This window comes from Symphalangus syndactylus, chromosome 24 (assembly GCF_028878055.3).
Source record: "Symphalangus syndactylus isolate Jambi chromosome 24, NHGRI_mSymSyn1-v2.1_pri, whole genome shotgun sequence".
In the NCBI taxonomy this organism is placed as follows: Eukaryota; Metazoa; Chordata; class Mammalia; order Primates; family Hylobatidae; genus Symphalangus; species Symphalangus syndactylus.
Genome location: NC_072446.2, coordinates 15,257,119 through 15,272,308, shown reverse-complemented (window position 1 = coordinate 15,272,308; position 15,190 = coordinate 15,257,119). Strand labels below are relative to the sequence as shown.

Below are 15,190 nucleotides of genomic sequence, written 5' to 3'. Positions count from 1 at the left end.
ACAATCATGGGAGTTCACTAGCTTCAACAAAAATATCTGCATAATTGACAGGTGGGGTTGAAAAATGAAGCTCTGGTTTCAGTAATGCACCCCACAACTTACTTCTCACATTTCTGCCTTTGAATCTTGTGAGAGATGCTTCAGTCATGACAGTGTGGTGTCATCTGTGCCATTTCCTAGACATTCTCTGGTGCTTTGCCTTTCTGAGCAAGTGGTGGCATTGTCATCTCCTTGCCTACCTTGGGTCAGGTTTGGCCACATGGCTCACTTTGACCTATGAAATGTGAACAGAAGCTCTTTCAGGTGGAAGAGCAAATTTTGGGGTACATACCCTAAATAGAAATAAGTTGTGGCTGGGCAAGGTAGCTCACGCCTGTAATCCCAGCACTTTGGGAGGCTAAGGCGGGTGGATAAAACCTGAGGTCAAGAGTTTGAGACCAGCCTGGCCGACATGGTGAAACCCCATTTCTACTAAAAATAAAAAATAACAAAAAATAACAAAAATTAGCTGGGCGTGGTGGTAGGCACCTATAATCCTAGCAACTTGGGAGGCTGAGGCAGGAGAATCACTTGAACCCGGAAGGCAGAGGTTGCAGTGAGCCAAGATCGGGCCACTGCACTCCAGCCTGGGCAACGAGAGCGAAACTCTGCCTCAAAAAAGAAAGAAAGAAAGAAAAAAAGAAATAAGTTGTATATAACTACTAGTTAGGATCATTTGTACTTCATAAAACAGACAAAAATAGAAATTTCTGAAGTTAGAGAAAGTCACTTCCAAGTAGAAATATTAAAAGCCAATGCACAGTTCAGATTGTCTTTCCTTCTGGCACCTTATTCATGACATTCTGAGGACCTCGGCCTCTCCCAGGGACTCTGCTGCCACCAATGTGCAGAACTCCACGCCTCCACCCTGAACCCACGATACAGCTATAACTTGATACAAATGAAAAACAAACTTCTGGGATTTTTAACCCACCAAGATTGTGAGTTTCTTCATATACAATGACTTCATTTATACTGACCAGATGAAGGGTCATCAAAATTCGGGACCAGACCTTTAGATCAGTGATCCTAAGCTGTTATATCATGATTTTGAAAACATCAAAGAACAGTCCATTGCATTGCAAATTTTCGTGACTGCAAACTTAATTAAATTACATTAAAATTTAATTACGTTTTAATTAAATGTATATTGTTAATTAAAACTGTGTTAACAATTAAAATTAAAACGATTCATTAGTTAAAATTTGTATTAATTAACAAACACCAAAATTTTTTTATTGCTTTTAGCTTTAGTGTCTCCTAAATTTCTATTTTTGTTTACGTTTTATGAAGCACAAGCTATCCTAGCTATCCTGCAGTAGTTATACAACTTATTGCTATGTAGGGTAAGGTAGTAGTGGGAATTAGAGATCAAAAGCATTTAGAAGAGACTGCTTAGAATGTCTTCATGCCATACGTGCACAGAAACAACCAATATCTGAGCACCTTCTATGCCATGAGAATTCTGCAAGGCTGTGCATGGGCAGGAGAATAAGGCTGTCTGAAAAAAAACAGGAAAAGTGTCCTTTATTGAAGGCCAAAACACAAGCCACAAAAAAAAACTTGCCTGCCTCTGTGTACGTTGCCAGGGGGGTGAGCACTTGGACCATTATAGGCCAACTGTCATGCTAAGAGCTTAGCTTTTTCTTTTTTTTCCATGTAGTCCAAACTACATGAAAGCAGAAGAGAGGCTGGAAGCACAAGACAGGGCAGGCCTAAACCCAACGCTTAGAAACACGCAAGTCCTCGATTTTGGAAACGGTGCAAGTTTTTATTCGTGGCCAAATTTAATTAAGCCAGGCAGCAAAAGATTGAAACTTGAAAGCTACTCCAGGGAGATAAAGATGTGATACAACACGTGACCTCAGAGATGCAGGGAAACCTAATACTTGGTAAGTCAGATTTTTCAAACAGAAAGAGCTGAAGGGAATTTACGGAAAGTCTTGAATGAGAAATGCCACCCCTCGGTATCTGGCCCTGAAGACATTCTCTTTCGTCCTCTGGTCTCTAGAGGCTTCTAAACACACTGAATTCACACAGGGCTTTGTTGTTGCAGCCTAACCCCAGCTGCGGGAGCCTTGGGCAGCCTTGCACCTGCTCCAATAAAAAGTGGGGAAGTTGTGCAGTTCTGTTAATGAATGTTTTGGGCTTGTCACTCCCTTGAAGGAAAAGACAATTTGTACTTTGACCGTCTTCCAGAAAGGATTGGGAAGAAATACTTCAGTAATGCAATTTTTTAAATGAAACACTTTATTTTGAAATTAATTTTTAATTCAAAGTTGCAAAGGCACTACAGAGAGTTCCGGTATACCCTCTCACTGAGTTCCAGTTTCCCAAGAAGTAAAATCATTAAATAACCATAGATGCTAAAATTGGGGGAAAGATTCAGCCTTAGACTCTATTCATCCTCAAATAAGTTTGATGTGTTCATTCAAATTCCAGTGATCTCTGAAAGAGGGAGGCGCACACATATTCACGCTCTGGGGACCATTTTCTTGACATTTAAAATAACATGGGCAGTTTAATCTCAGTATTTTAAGATTAAGTACTTAAAAACTGAAATTTGGACTAATATACCAACGTAAATCTTCATTTGGCCAACACAAGAAAAACAAGAGCTACCATTTGTTTTACACCTACTAGGTGATGGCCTCTGCGCATGGGTGACGTGATTTCTATTTCTTTAGAATCTGTTGAGGAAGAGATTCTCTCGTAGCCTTTATAAAATGAGGACAGAAATGCAGAGATGTTAAGTAACTTGCCCAAGGTCACACAGCTAATATGCAGTCATAGTGGAAACAGACACATGGGTTTAGGCTGTGTCTAAAGAGAATCACTGTGGATGCCGTTCCAATCTCCCTTGCCAAGTCACACCCACTGCTGTCACCGGGAACTTCCGTTACACGGCAGTGAAGCCCCCAACCCCCCACTCCATATATCACCCAGAATTAGCTGCAAAGTGTCAGGAGACTTGGCCAGGCAGCCCCAAGCATCAGCGAGGGCTGGAAGCCTTCACTGCGAAGCCCTTTATAGAAAGCCGCGGTTGGCAGCCCCCGCTCCTGCATGGGAACAAATTAACATTGGCATTCCAAACACAGGAAAGGAAGGAAATTGGAAACACAGTTTATACTTGGCCAGCCCTTTGAAATACTGTACCATGCTACCGACATCAATTAATGAAAAGCAGGGTTGTGTGAGAGGCTCTGGTTTGGAAATGCATTAACACACGTTCAACATGTTTGCACAGGAACCGGATTATAAGCACCCTGGCTCCAAAACAATAAAGCAATTACCCTAAAGCTGGTGCTCTCGGAGTTGTCATTAATTCAATCCACTCCACGCGGATCAGCACAGGCTTTGCGCGGCTCCCCACAATGCCTTCCGACACAAATGTTGAAAAGGCGGTATTGCACATGCTTGCCTGAGTTTCGCATAAGTAAGTGTCAAACTTCATGCGCTCTAATATCCCCCCAAATCATAAACACTCTACTTTGGAGAGGGAAAAAATACACAGCAGCAGTCCTGGTATTCCCTGGCATTGCTGTTTCAGTTTGGGTTTGAGCAATTTTTTTTTGCCGGGGAAGCTTAAATGAACTATCTGTTCCATATTAAGAAATACCAAGTCATATTTTTTGTCAAATATTATTTGTCAGATGCCATTTGCTGCAAAACCCGGAATTCAATCCCAGCTTGAACAGACAGCTAATACCAAACGGCTCACATAATAGCCGCGGTTGTACATGGGATCATTTGCAGTGAACAAACCCCCTTCCTCTATAAACTGTTTCAGGGATTGGAAAGAAAAGCATGTGAAGCTCTGGAATAAATAAAGCACCGTGCCTTGAGCTGCCCAGTACAAATGACCCTTGCATGCTGGAAGAACAGGCTCAAAATGACCCAAGAGCAAGCGCCCACTTCGCAATTTTGTAAGAATGCTTCCGAGAAAGGATTTTAGATGATGTAGGTAAATCTCACGGTTTCTGACCTGCAATAGAAAGAACCAGCTCACTTCCTGAAGGACCAGCATCCCCAAGCACTGGCTCTACACACATGTCCACCTGCATCTGGAATTCAGGATCCAGGCAACAGACATCACGGGTGTCTCCGCCCTGCTCCTGGTGACGTCATCTCCTCAGCTCAACTCCACGTTGATCTGGGATCCATCAAGTTGGAGCAATTTGAGTGTGTAAAGCTAAATGTGTTATCATTTTCACCACAAATTAACAGTTTCTATGTAAATATTGGTATTTCCTCACCCCATGAAGGCGAGAGAAGGCAAAATGGCACCGGCGCATTTGATTTAAACTAATTAAAAGCAGAGGGTTGTGCAATTCAATATATTGATTTTACCAGTGGGACTTAAATCTTTTATAATAAGTGTACACAGCTGCAGTGCTCTCCCACCACTATGCTGTAAAGGCTAATCCGCACATTCCTTCTGACAACAACATGACAGGTCCCACACATCCCTGCCTGTGCCCTAACCCCGGTGACAGTGCCAGAGTGCATTAGGGCGAAGCCTTGCAGTGGCTTGCCAAGAAACCAGTGTGCCGACAGCCCCCCCGCTAAGACTGAAGAATGAGTGTGAAAGAATTAATGTGGCCAGAAGCATGGTGCAAAGGGCTCCCCATTCAAAATATTCAGCCTGTTACACGGATGGGCAGACGGGGAAGGGTGGAGACGGGGGAGACTTAGGACACGCTGATTCTTGCAATGGGCCAAATATGACCTTACCAAATGAGGGGGAGATATTAAAGCGATAGGAGTGATCAATCAACTTAGATGGGACTCTCCCTGGAATGAAGTCATCAGTTGTCTCTGAGTTGAGCAGACATGTGATATTCGCTCACATCGCAGGCATTCCGGTGGTCAGGGGATCGCGCACCAGCTGTGTTTATCTCGGCAAAGGCTTGATAGCCTACTATGCCATGGTAAAGCCCCAAACCGTAGCTTGAGAGGGCTGCATCTCAAAAGTGGTTTCTACTCTCTGTGCATTCAGAGAATCATCCCCCTTGCTGCCCTGAAACTGATTTGCAAGTGGGCCATCTCTGTTACCCCTTCCATGGGGACCGCTCCACAACCGAATGACAACCCTGGAACCAAAACCAAAAACAGCCACCCAAGTTGGCATCCAGGGCCCAGCCTTACCCTGCCTTGATTCCAGAAGGAAAATACATAGAAGATGAAAAAAGTTCAAAGCTGGGTCACATACATGCTTGGGAAAAGTGGAGGAAAATCTTTGATTTATATAAGCAGGAAAATGAGGTTTAAAAGAAGTGATTTTGAAAGGGTTACGAAAAACACAGCTGTTTGTTGGTGCACTCCTATAGCAAAGGCGTTCTGCAGAAAGAAAGAAAGAAAGAAAGAAGGGGGGAGCTGTGTGACATCTATATTAACCTTTGGCTGCTCACCAGTGAGGGCCGGCGCTCCGAGTGCTGGAATGTGGAGCAGCCCCTTCCAAATTTTAACACAAGCCAGGTTACAGCTGCAAATGCCTGCAGTCCATGCTCCCCTTTGCGAAGCACTCCCTGAAGGAAATTTTTAAACTGTAACAGAATCTTTTTCTAATACTCTACAGTGGTAGGGCCTGCTCTTGAGGGGCAATGGGAGAGGTCTTAATGCCAAACACTTGTCAACAAAAAGGACAGCCAGATGGCATAAAGCAAAAATCAAACTGCACGGCCTTCTCCCTACTCTTCAGCTACATTAACAAAAGCCACTTTTATAGGCTGACTCCAATAATGTTAGGTTGCCAACTTTCTCTTCTTTTCAATTTAGCTTCAAAGATTACACAAATTTCATGCCTTCATTACCTGGACCAGAGATAAACATGATGACTTCCACTCCCCTAGTGCCAGCCGGCTACTTTAGAAGATTCCTAACAGAGCTGCTGGATCTTCCCAAAGAAACAATGGTAACGGGCTATGGCTAGATTCAGTGTGCAGAACCGCCATTGCCTGGGGATTATTTAAGAGAGGGTAGCTGTTTTGAATTCCAAAATTAAGTCTACACAGAGTCGGGGTTGTTAATCCAAACCAGTTTACAAATCTTGCCATTGAACTTAAGGGGCCCAGGCTGGGAAGATGGGAGTCTCACTCAGGCAGCTCAGTTCACATTGCCTGGGGCTTTATGGTACAGGCTGGGCTTTGTCATAAGGTGCAGCCTTTAGTCCTCATTCCCACCACCTGGTTTTGTCGTAAATTCCCCTCTAGTTTCCCCTGTAGTTTAGATCCCGCTCAGCCTGGCAAAAAACTTGAATTCCAAGAACGACTTATAGGAACAAAAACCAGTTTGGCGGCAGACAGAAAGAAGAATAAATGCACCAGGTCTGCAAAAGCCTTCAGAATTCAGGCAGGGGACCCCCCCGCGCACGCAGGCCGCCTGCCTGCAAGACAGCAGAGCTATGCAGTGCAGGGGGAAGGGGCAGCAGAGGCTGCCAAGATCCTCACCCATGCCCCCCGCCCCCCGCCCCCGCCAAAGTCCCACCATAATAATAAGTAATAGTTTGATATGTGCAAGTGATATTTTCTCACTCTTACGTAAATTGTGAGAATAAACTCGCCTTTACAAAACTTCGAATACTACACATAACATGATTTGCAATCCAAGGAAAAACAGTATAGCAGTGTTCTTTCTCAGCAAACTCAGTGGCCAGACAAGTCTCCTACACCTCCCCCCAACCCTCTCCAACCCTACTGCCACCCCCAAGTCCCTCCTATGGAGAAATTCCAAGCTACAACAGAATAGAAGGGACAGGCAATTTATTCCTGTGCTGCTGCTTAGCAGAAATTAAAGGCCAACATTAGAAGCATCTACAAGAAGCGTCTCGCCAAACTGCAGCCCAGGTCTTCACCTAATGACCTTGAGTTTAGGGACAGAGAGAGAAAGAAAACAAGGTCAGTGCACTCTGTTAAAAGCCACTCTGCCATCTAATTTGGAGTGATGTCCCAGAAAGCTAGACCTGAGAAAGTCAGGGTCCCACAAAGCCCAAAGCCAGCCTGACTGATTAAGAGGCTCAGACAAGCCGGTCTTTGTCCTTTCAAGATGAAAGAAATGGATTGAAAGGTGTGTGTACAGCCAGAGGAGGAAAACCACCCAGCTGTGGCCTTCCCAAACAAGTCCCAGCTTGCTCCTGCCGCCGTGGGGGGAGCAAATAGCCCGCACCAAAGTTCCCAGAGGCACCCTCTGAGCAACCTGGTCTTTCTCTGGGGGACAAGGAGCCCCAGGGCCTAGCCCACACTGCCGGCCCATAAGCACTGGGGGCTTTTTTGCTCTTGGTTTGCAGGGCCTTCTACAAAAGCCAGAGATTACAAATACCTTTTTAATGACCCCAGCCAGGCTCTGAAGGCAGCCACTGGGACCTGCACATCCAGTGGGAGTCCGGGGTACCCAACAGAACGGAAGATGCTATAAATCCCCCACCAGAGAAAGGGCCCTGGCTAACCCCAGGCTTCAGGAGGGCGACAGAGCTCTGCATTCATTATTTATGTGTATGTATTTGGACTTTTCCTTTAGTTTTTGGTATAGTTAATAAATACACATTGTTTAAAAAAAAATCACAAATATACAGAAGTGCAGACAACGAAAAATCAGACCCCAGCTCCCACTCCCTAAGCCCCAGCTGTGCCCCCGCCTCTCTACCCCTCCAGTAAAATCTCTCTCCAGTTCCTGGTGTCTTCCTCCAGGAGGACACGATGATATACAAGCACACATGCAGCCCATGCATCTGCACCTTGCTTCTTTCCACCTCATACGTCTTGGAGATGCTTCTAAATCAGGTCATATGTTGCTGCTTCCTTCTTAACTGGCTGCTTAGTATAATTTAAACTTTCTTGAAGGTATTTTGGCATCTAAACCTCCCACCCCTTGCTCGCTGAAGCTTGGTTCACTAGTTGGATTTAGTTATTATTAAGTACAGACAATGGCCTCCTGGGAACTCCAGGGACCTTATCAGGAGGGGGAAGCATGAAGGCGGATCTGCGCTTCCCCCGCGCCCCCAGTCCACGCCCTGGGTGCCCAGCGTGGGGCTTCAGTATCATTATTTCCACGTTGACACAGCGCCCGTGGGCGTGAGTTTGCTGTCTTGACTTGGTTCGGGTTTTCGCAGCAAGTTACACAAGTAGAATGAAAGCGGCTCAGGAAACAGCGCTATCGGGGTGTGTTATCTCGGAAACCAAATATTTGACCATCAGTCCCGCAGTGCGCTGCCGGGGGGTTAGTTTGAACAAGTCTGGAGAATGTGCGCGCACAGATGGAGGGGAGCTCCCTGGCCCTCGCCGCAGCCCCAGGCTCTTGCCGGGGTCGTCGCGGCTCCAGTCGGAAACCGGGACCCTCAGCCGCCCAGGCGGCGTCAGCTCGGAGATCCCGCGCAACCCAATCGCCAAAACCTGTGGTTTGCGCGCCACACGTGATAAATGCTGAAAATAGATTCTGCCGGCCCGGGACCTACCACTAAATATTTAAAAATACAAGACTAGCGGCAGGGCACAGTGGCTCACGCCTGTAATCCCAGCACTTTGGGAGGCTGAGGCGGGAGGATCACCTGAGATCGGGAGTTCGAGACCAGCCTGACCAACATGGAGAAACACAGTCTCTACCAGAAATACAAACTTCGCCAGGCGTGGTGGCGCATGCCTGTAATCCCAACTACTCGGGAGGCTGAGGCACGAGAATCGCTTGAACCCGGGAGGCAGAGGTTGCGGTGAGCAGAGACCGCGCCATTGCACTCCAGAATGGGCGACAAGAGCGAAACTCCGCCTCGAAAAAAAAAAGAAAAGAAAAAAGAGAAGAAAGAAAGAAAGAAAGAGCAAAACTATCAATGGCACCGTTTCTTCTCCAGCTCCAGCCAAAAGAGAATGGGGCATCCGGCGGCCCGGAGAGTGGCCCCAAGGCGCTCGGAGCGCGCGGTACGCTAAGGCGGGCGCACCACGAGGGGACAGGTAGGGCTTGTCAGGGCGGGTAAGGGAGTGCGACGGCCGCGATGCCAGGGCCAGGCAGGGCTGAGAGGGGCCCAAGAAGGGCGGGAAGTCAGCCCCGCCGGGAAGGGCCCTTTACATCCAGGTAGCGCGAGACGCGCCGGCCCGGGACAGCTCACATGACCGAGCCCCGCGCTTTGAACGGCCCGCGCCTCCAGCCCCAGAGATGCGGCCGGCGGCGTAACATGGAAGGGACTTCGGGGGATCCCTCCTTCCCAGTAACCCCCACAGGCCCACCGAGCCCAGCGCGCCCGACCTGGGGGCTCACACAGCTTGGGAGTCACAGGGCTGTGGGTGGGAGACCCTCGGGCAGGCACTGCGATTTCAGCCAGGAGCGGAAAGCTGGGCGGGCTGTATAGATGAAGCGGCTCCCTCCCTCCCGGTCTCAAAGTGCCCCCGAAAGGAGACGTGTACCCCTGCCTGCCCTTACTCACCGAGGTTGACGAAGCTCATGACCATGTCGGCGTCGGTGAGGAAATGGCTATCTTGCAGGCTGGCCAGAGGGGGGCCCTGGGTACTGAAGACTGCCTTGTAGGGGTAGGAGAAGCCCTGGCCGCCGGGCCCGCCGCCCTCCTCCACCGCCATGGCGTTGTACAGGTCCAGCATGAACATGGGCGCCGAGTTGTGCTTGCCCTGGAGGTGCGGGCGCGGGCGGTGGGGCAAGCCCAAAATGGAGAGGATCTCGCGCTGCATCTCCCGCCTCTCCTGGCTGCGGAGGCGCCGGTGGATGAAGCTCGAGTGCACCTCGTTGTCCAGGCTGAAGTCGGCCAGGGCGGAGCGCAGCAGGAACAGGGGTGCCCAGAGCGCCACGAAGCTGTGCGGCGCCGCAGCGCGCAGTGAGCGCACGTGCATCGCGCCGGCTTTACGCGCTACCCGGGCTCCGGGCTCCGAGCTCCGGGCTCCGGGCCCGCACCGCCCCAGGTGGCAGAGGGGGCAGGCGGCCGTCCGCACCGCTCGGTCACTTGCTGCAGACGGGCCCCGCTGCGCCCGCGCCAGACATGGCCCCTCCCCGGCCGGCCGCGCTCTGCCCGGACCCCCGCCCCCTGCTCGGTGCTGGCCCCAGGCCCCTCGCCCCGCACTCGCCCGGGCGCACCGCAGGGCTTGGAAAGCAGCCCCGGCGAACGAAAAGGCGAGTGAGGAGGCGGGCGCGGGTGGGAGGAGCAGCCAGCAAGCCTAGGAGTCCAGAGAGCCAGCGCCGGGGAGGCAGCGAGGAGGCAGGCGGGCCGGCGAGCGCTCCTTCTTCCCGCTCCTCTGGCGCTCTCGCCCTCGGGCGGCGGCGACCCACCCTCTTCCAACCTCTGGCGCGGATAGCAGGGGCCCCGGGGTGCTCTCCCAGCCTTGCGCGCCCTGGATCGCACAAGAGGCCGCCTCGGGAGCGCCAGAGTGGTACGCGCTGGGGCCTGGGCGGAGGAGGAGGAGGAGGAGGAGGACGGGCTTCAAGGGGCCCCTCCCGCGCCGGCGGCCTCCCACCTGCCCTCGGCCCCGCCCTCCCCCCAGCTGTGCCCAATGGGTTCATTCATTCCCTCTAGAGCGCTCGACAAATGTTTACCGAGTGCCCACGGGGTGCCTAGAGCCTGGCGGGACGTCGCAGGGATGCGGCTGGAGGAATCCGAGCCGGCCCTGCCCTCTCGGCACTCGCGGTCTGGACCAGGAAGGCGGCCCGAGCCGGACGGGTGGGCTGCGGACCGCGGTGGGAAAAGTTGGGGGAGCGCGGAGGTGGCGCGGAAATGGAAATAGAAGGCTTCCTGGAAGCGGTGACCCTTGAGCCGGTCTTGCCCCTCAGTCCCTGTATCCTTTTAAGCCAGCCACGCTGACCCCTCCGCGCCTCCCTGAACCCGTTGCCAGCTTGTCTCTGCGCTAGCCATTCCCTCCGCCTGGACCTCTCCCCGCTCACCACCTCCCGCCGGCCATCACACGCTGCTTTCTCCTCCCAGAGACCTCCAAGACCTGCCAAGCTGAGGTTGTTTCCTCGCCTCACCCCGCGCACATTTGTTTTCTTTCCTGTACTTTCTCTTGCTGTCTGGAATTGCTGTTTGAGTTACTCTGTGCCTTCTTTATTGCCTTCCTACCCTCGCTAGACACCCAGCGCACTGGGGACCGGATCAGCGATCTTCTCCGCACCCCTGGTACCCGCAGTGCCTTGAACCCAGCGCCTTTGTGCCACTGTAGCTGCGCAGTCACGATTTGTTGAGTAAGTGAACTTCGTGTGAGCTGGGGGGGTTCTTCCCACCTCCTCCTCTTCGGGGCCCTGTATCTTTCCAGCCACCCCTCAGCCTGAGACCAGACACCCCAGCCCCACCGCTAGGGCTCCCCATCAGCCCTCCCCGTGGCAGTGCCTGGGGAGCCAGCCGCTGGTCTTCGCATCCTCTTCTCCTCCAAGGGTCTGTGCCTGAGACCTCCCCATCGGCCTCCTCTCCTGTCTCTCCTCATCCATTCATCCCTCAATCAATACCGAGCCATGCACGCTGTCACAGGGAGTCCCCAGACCACTCAGAATCTACCGGTCCCTCTGCCGGTGTGGGATCTCAAGGGAATTACTGCACCCAGGGTGGCAGTGAGGGCAGCAGGGTAACAGTTCATCCTGTCTCCTTCCCCTCCTGGGGCTGGGTGAGTGAGTGGGTCCCCAGAGGGCCTTTGGGATGAACAGGGAAGGGCTGAGGTTGGGGAACTGGGGGGGGGGGGGAGGTGCTTTTCTGGGAGGGGCTCTGGCTAAGCCTCACTTTGGGGCTGTCCTTCCTGGAGCAGGAGAGCTGGGGAAGAGAATTATGGTCTTCTACAGTTTTCTGGAGCAGAAGTAGTTTGGCCAAGTGGCCCTCTGGGTCTCCCTTGGGGGCTTTTGGACTAGATGGCAGCCTGAGGGGCCACATGGGTGGAGAAAGGGGAGGCCAGAGGCCAGGCAAGGAGCAGAAAAATGCCAGCCTTCGGGTCCTGGACATTTACACACAGGCCCCAGGCTGTGAGATGGAACAGGTCCCGGGCCCCATGCCAGGGAGGGGCCTCTGCCTACCCACCAGGCAAGGCCCTCAAACCACCCCCACCACCTGCTCTTCATCCATTCACTCCTTCCTTCAACAGACAAGCATGGAGCACAAGATATCAGGAGGGGAGCTGTGGGGCCTGCAACCTGGACAGTTGTACAGGGTCCCCAGCTCTTAAGGGCCCCACGCTTGGTTTCCTAATCTGGGGTCACCATATGCAGTTCTGAATCACCTAAGAACAAAGTGCCCCCTGCCCCGTACTAATTTTGCACCTGGCCCAGATATTATGTGGCCAGTCCCAGGGCCAAGCACGACGCTGGGCAGGAAGACACGGCCATGAGCGAACCCACATGGTGGACTCCATCAAGGAGCCGGCCTCCAGGCCAGGGAAGCAAAGCAAGAGCCTTAAATAAGATTCAGGGACTGGAGGAGAGGCAGGTCTTGTCCATCACTCTCTCTGGGAACAATTCAGAAGCCAGGCAGAGGAGGACATGCAGGAGGGAAAAGGAAAGGTGGGCATCGTGGCATGCAGGAATCCTACCCCAGGGCGACTGGGGAAATTGCAGAAGTGCCACAGTTGTCCAGGGTCCATCTGAGAGTGTACAACTGGAGAGCCTGGGTCACTTCAGCCTGTGATAAGTGACAGGCAGTGGGGGCGGGGGCGCAGATAAACAGGGTGAGGTGATGGAGGGTGGGAAGGGGAGCTTTTGGAGGAGATGCCACTGACCTGAGTCCTGAAAGACAAGAAAGAGAGGCTTTTCCAGGGAAAGGCATCCCAGGTGGAGGAACAGCAAGTGCTTGAGCCCTGCAGAGCAGGGAATAGAAACCAGGCTCGGTCCCCAGCCCTGCACACGCCTTCCAGCGCTGGCTTGCTAGGGGCAGGCTATGCCACCTCCAGTGCCAGTGGAGAGAAAGGAGGTCATTTTCTTCCAAAGTCTGAAATAATAAGGAGCCAAAGCAGCCCTGCTCTTCAGCAGTAGTCTCTGCTTTTTATCTACTCTCAAATCTTTTGGAGGGATCTTCACAAGCAGGTGAGGCTGGGGGCAGGGGCAGCAGGTCTTGGTGCTACAATTTACATATGAAACAACTTATCTGTCAGTGTCTAAGCAAGGATTCTAGTTTACCTTTTTTTGTGCATCTCACCTGAGCCCATTCTGAGCCTGGCACACAGCTGGTGCTCAATTAGTACCTGTTGAATGAATAGTAATAAGCACAGCCAATACCTAAAGAGACCAGTTGACCGAGGGCTGACTGCAGGCGCCAGTGCAGGTGCCAAGCTAAGGCATCTCCCAGATCCCTCACCCCAACAACCCTTCCTCTGAGACGCCATCTTTTCTCATGCAAGAGGAAGAGACAACATGCCCTTCATATCCAAGACCTCAAGAGATAAGGTTTCCTCTGAACTCCCACAAACCCCCATTTAGCCTTATCTTTCCTGTGACCCATGCTTGGGGTGGGGGGTCTTTCTTTTCCCTGTTTCCTCCCCGAGAGGCACCCCAAGACTGCACCAGGCCCTCAGTGAATGCCGAATGAATGAATGAATGAATGAATGAAAACCAGCAAGCATGAAATATCTGGCTGGGAGTGCATCTGATGCCAGCTTGGGAGCTGAGCCCACCACCAGAAAAGGCTTTGAGATTGCCAAGGGCAAGTCTTGTGTGGAGGAGGTAGCCTGGGCACTGGAGCCTGCCCACTCGCATTCACACCCCAGCTCTGTCTCTTCCAGCTGTGCACCATGGGCAAGGGACTTAACCTCTGTACACCTCAGTTTCCCCATCTGTAAAATGGGGGGACTGATAGCGCCTGTCTTCTGGGATGGCTGTGAGATTTCAGAAGTTAATTCATGGAAAAGGCTTTGCACAATGCCTGGGACACAGAGAAAACCCTTGATAAATGTTATTATGTTACCATCTGGATGAAAAGGAAAATATGGTAACAGGAAAGGCTCCTGAGTTACAAAATAACAACAAAACTTTTCATGATGGTCTGCTTTTTGGCCAAGCAGACGGGCGCGGTGGCTCACACTTGTAATCCCAGCACTTTGGGAGGCCGAGGCGGGTGGATCATGAGGTCAGGAGATCGAGACCACGGTGAAACCCCATCTCTACTAAAAATACAAAAAATTAGCCGGGCGTGGTGGCGGGCGCCTGTAGTCCCAGCTACTCGGAGAGGCTGAGGCAGGAGAATGGCGTGAACCCGGGAGGCGGAGCTTGCAGTGAGCTGAGATTGCGCCACTGCACTCCAGCCTGGGCGACAGAGCAAGACTCCGTCTCAAAAAAAGAAAAAAAGAAAAAGAAAAGCAAATGTATCCTGACTCTGGAAGCAAGAGCAAAAGAGAGAGCGAAGCGGAAGGGAGCATGAGAGAGGAAAGGGTCATCACTGCATTCCGATCCTCACATTGTGCCTAGGCCCACTGCAGGCCAGCTGGGGCCCAGGGACTTCCCTGGGGCCTATCTCATTTCCCCAGCAGCTAGCCCCCAACCCATACACCCCCAGTTGTGGTTCCCCTGGCCAGGGCACCCAGCACTGGGCTCCAGGACCGTAATCCGATCTGCCCCAGTCTGCTCCACACCTGGGGCCGCCTTTGCCTGGATGAAAGACGGCCTGGAATTGTAAGGGGTGTTATTGTGTCAGGCGGCCCCATCCCAGTGTCCGCGCCCCTCGCCTGCTGGCCTCCCAGTGCTGGGCCAGGAGTTTTCATTTCCTACATCATCAGTCACATCTTGCCGAAGCGATTTTGACCAAGTCAGCATGTCTCTCTAAGGCAGTAAAAAGAAGAAAAGAATTCTGCTGACACACACATTGTTCAGCGAGGTGGGGACCTCATCTTCATCCATCTGCCCTAGAGGAGGCTCAGCTGGCCTGGGAGCTCCCTGGGGAGCACAGCCAAGGAAGCCAGTGGGCCGCTGTCTCTCTGTCCACACCACCTGGCTAAGGCCAGATGACCTGGACCTCCAGCCCCAACAAGGAATAGAGGGCCAAGAGCCGCCTCCTGCACAGGCTTGAAAATCCTTGTGTGCAGAGAGGTGGACCCTGCAGAGGAAATTATTAGAGCGCACCTGTGGTGAAATTTTGTCTCCCCCACAGATCTCTCATTGCACGGGAGGCTTGGACTCCTCACGCTTGCCCACTCTGAGGTTTTCTTTGCACAACTTTAAAAGCAGCAGAATAAGAGATTAAACGTCTTCCATCAGTCTT

At 51.8% G+C, this 15,190-nt stretch overlaps 1 protein-coding gene across 2 annotated transcripts in view; it reads right to left on the bottom strand.

Moving 5' to 3' along the window:
- BMP7 (bone morphogenetic protein 7) overlaps positions 1–10,385 on the bottom strand; it is a 98,797-nt gene extending 88,412 nt beyond the window's left edge. Inside the window, exon 1 of one of the 2 annotated variants that reach the window (XM_055265839.2) lies at positions 9,449–10,385. In XM_055265839.2, the coding sequence (XP_055121814.1) occupies positions 9,449–9,866 (418 nt within the window). In that variant the 5' untranslated portion in view covers positions 9,867–10,385. The remainder of the gene's footprint in view (positions 1–9,448) is intronic. The other variant, XM_055265838.2, reaches the window with a different exon arrangement.
- Positions 10,386–15,190: the final 4,805 nt, after the last annotated feature.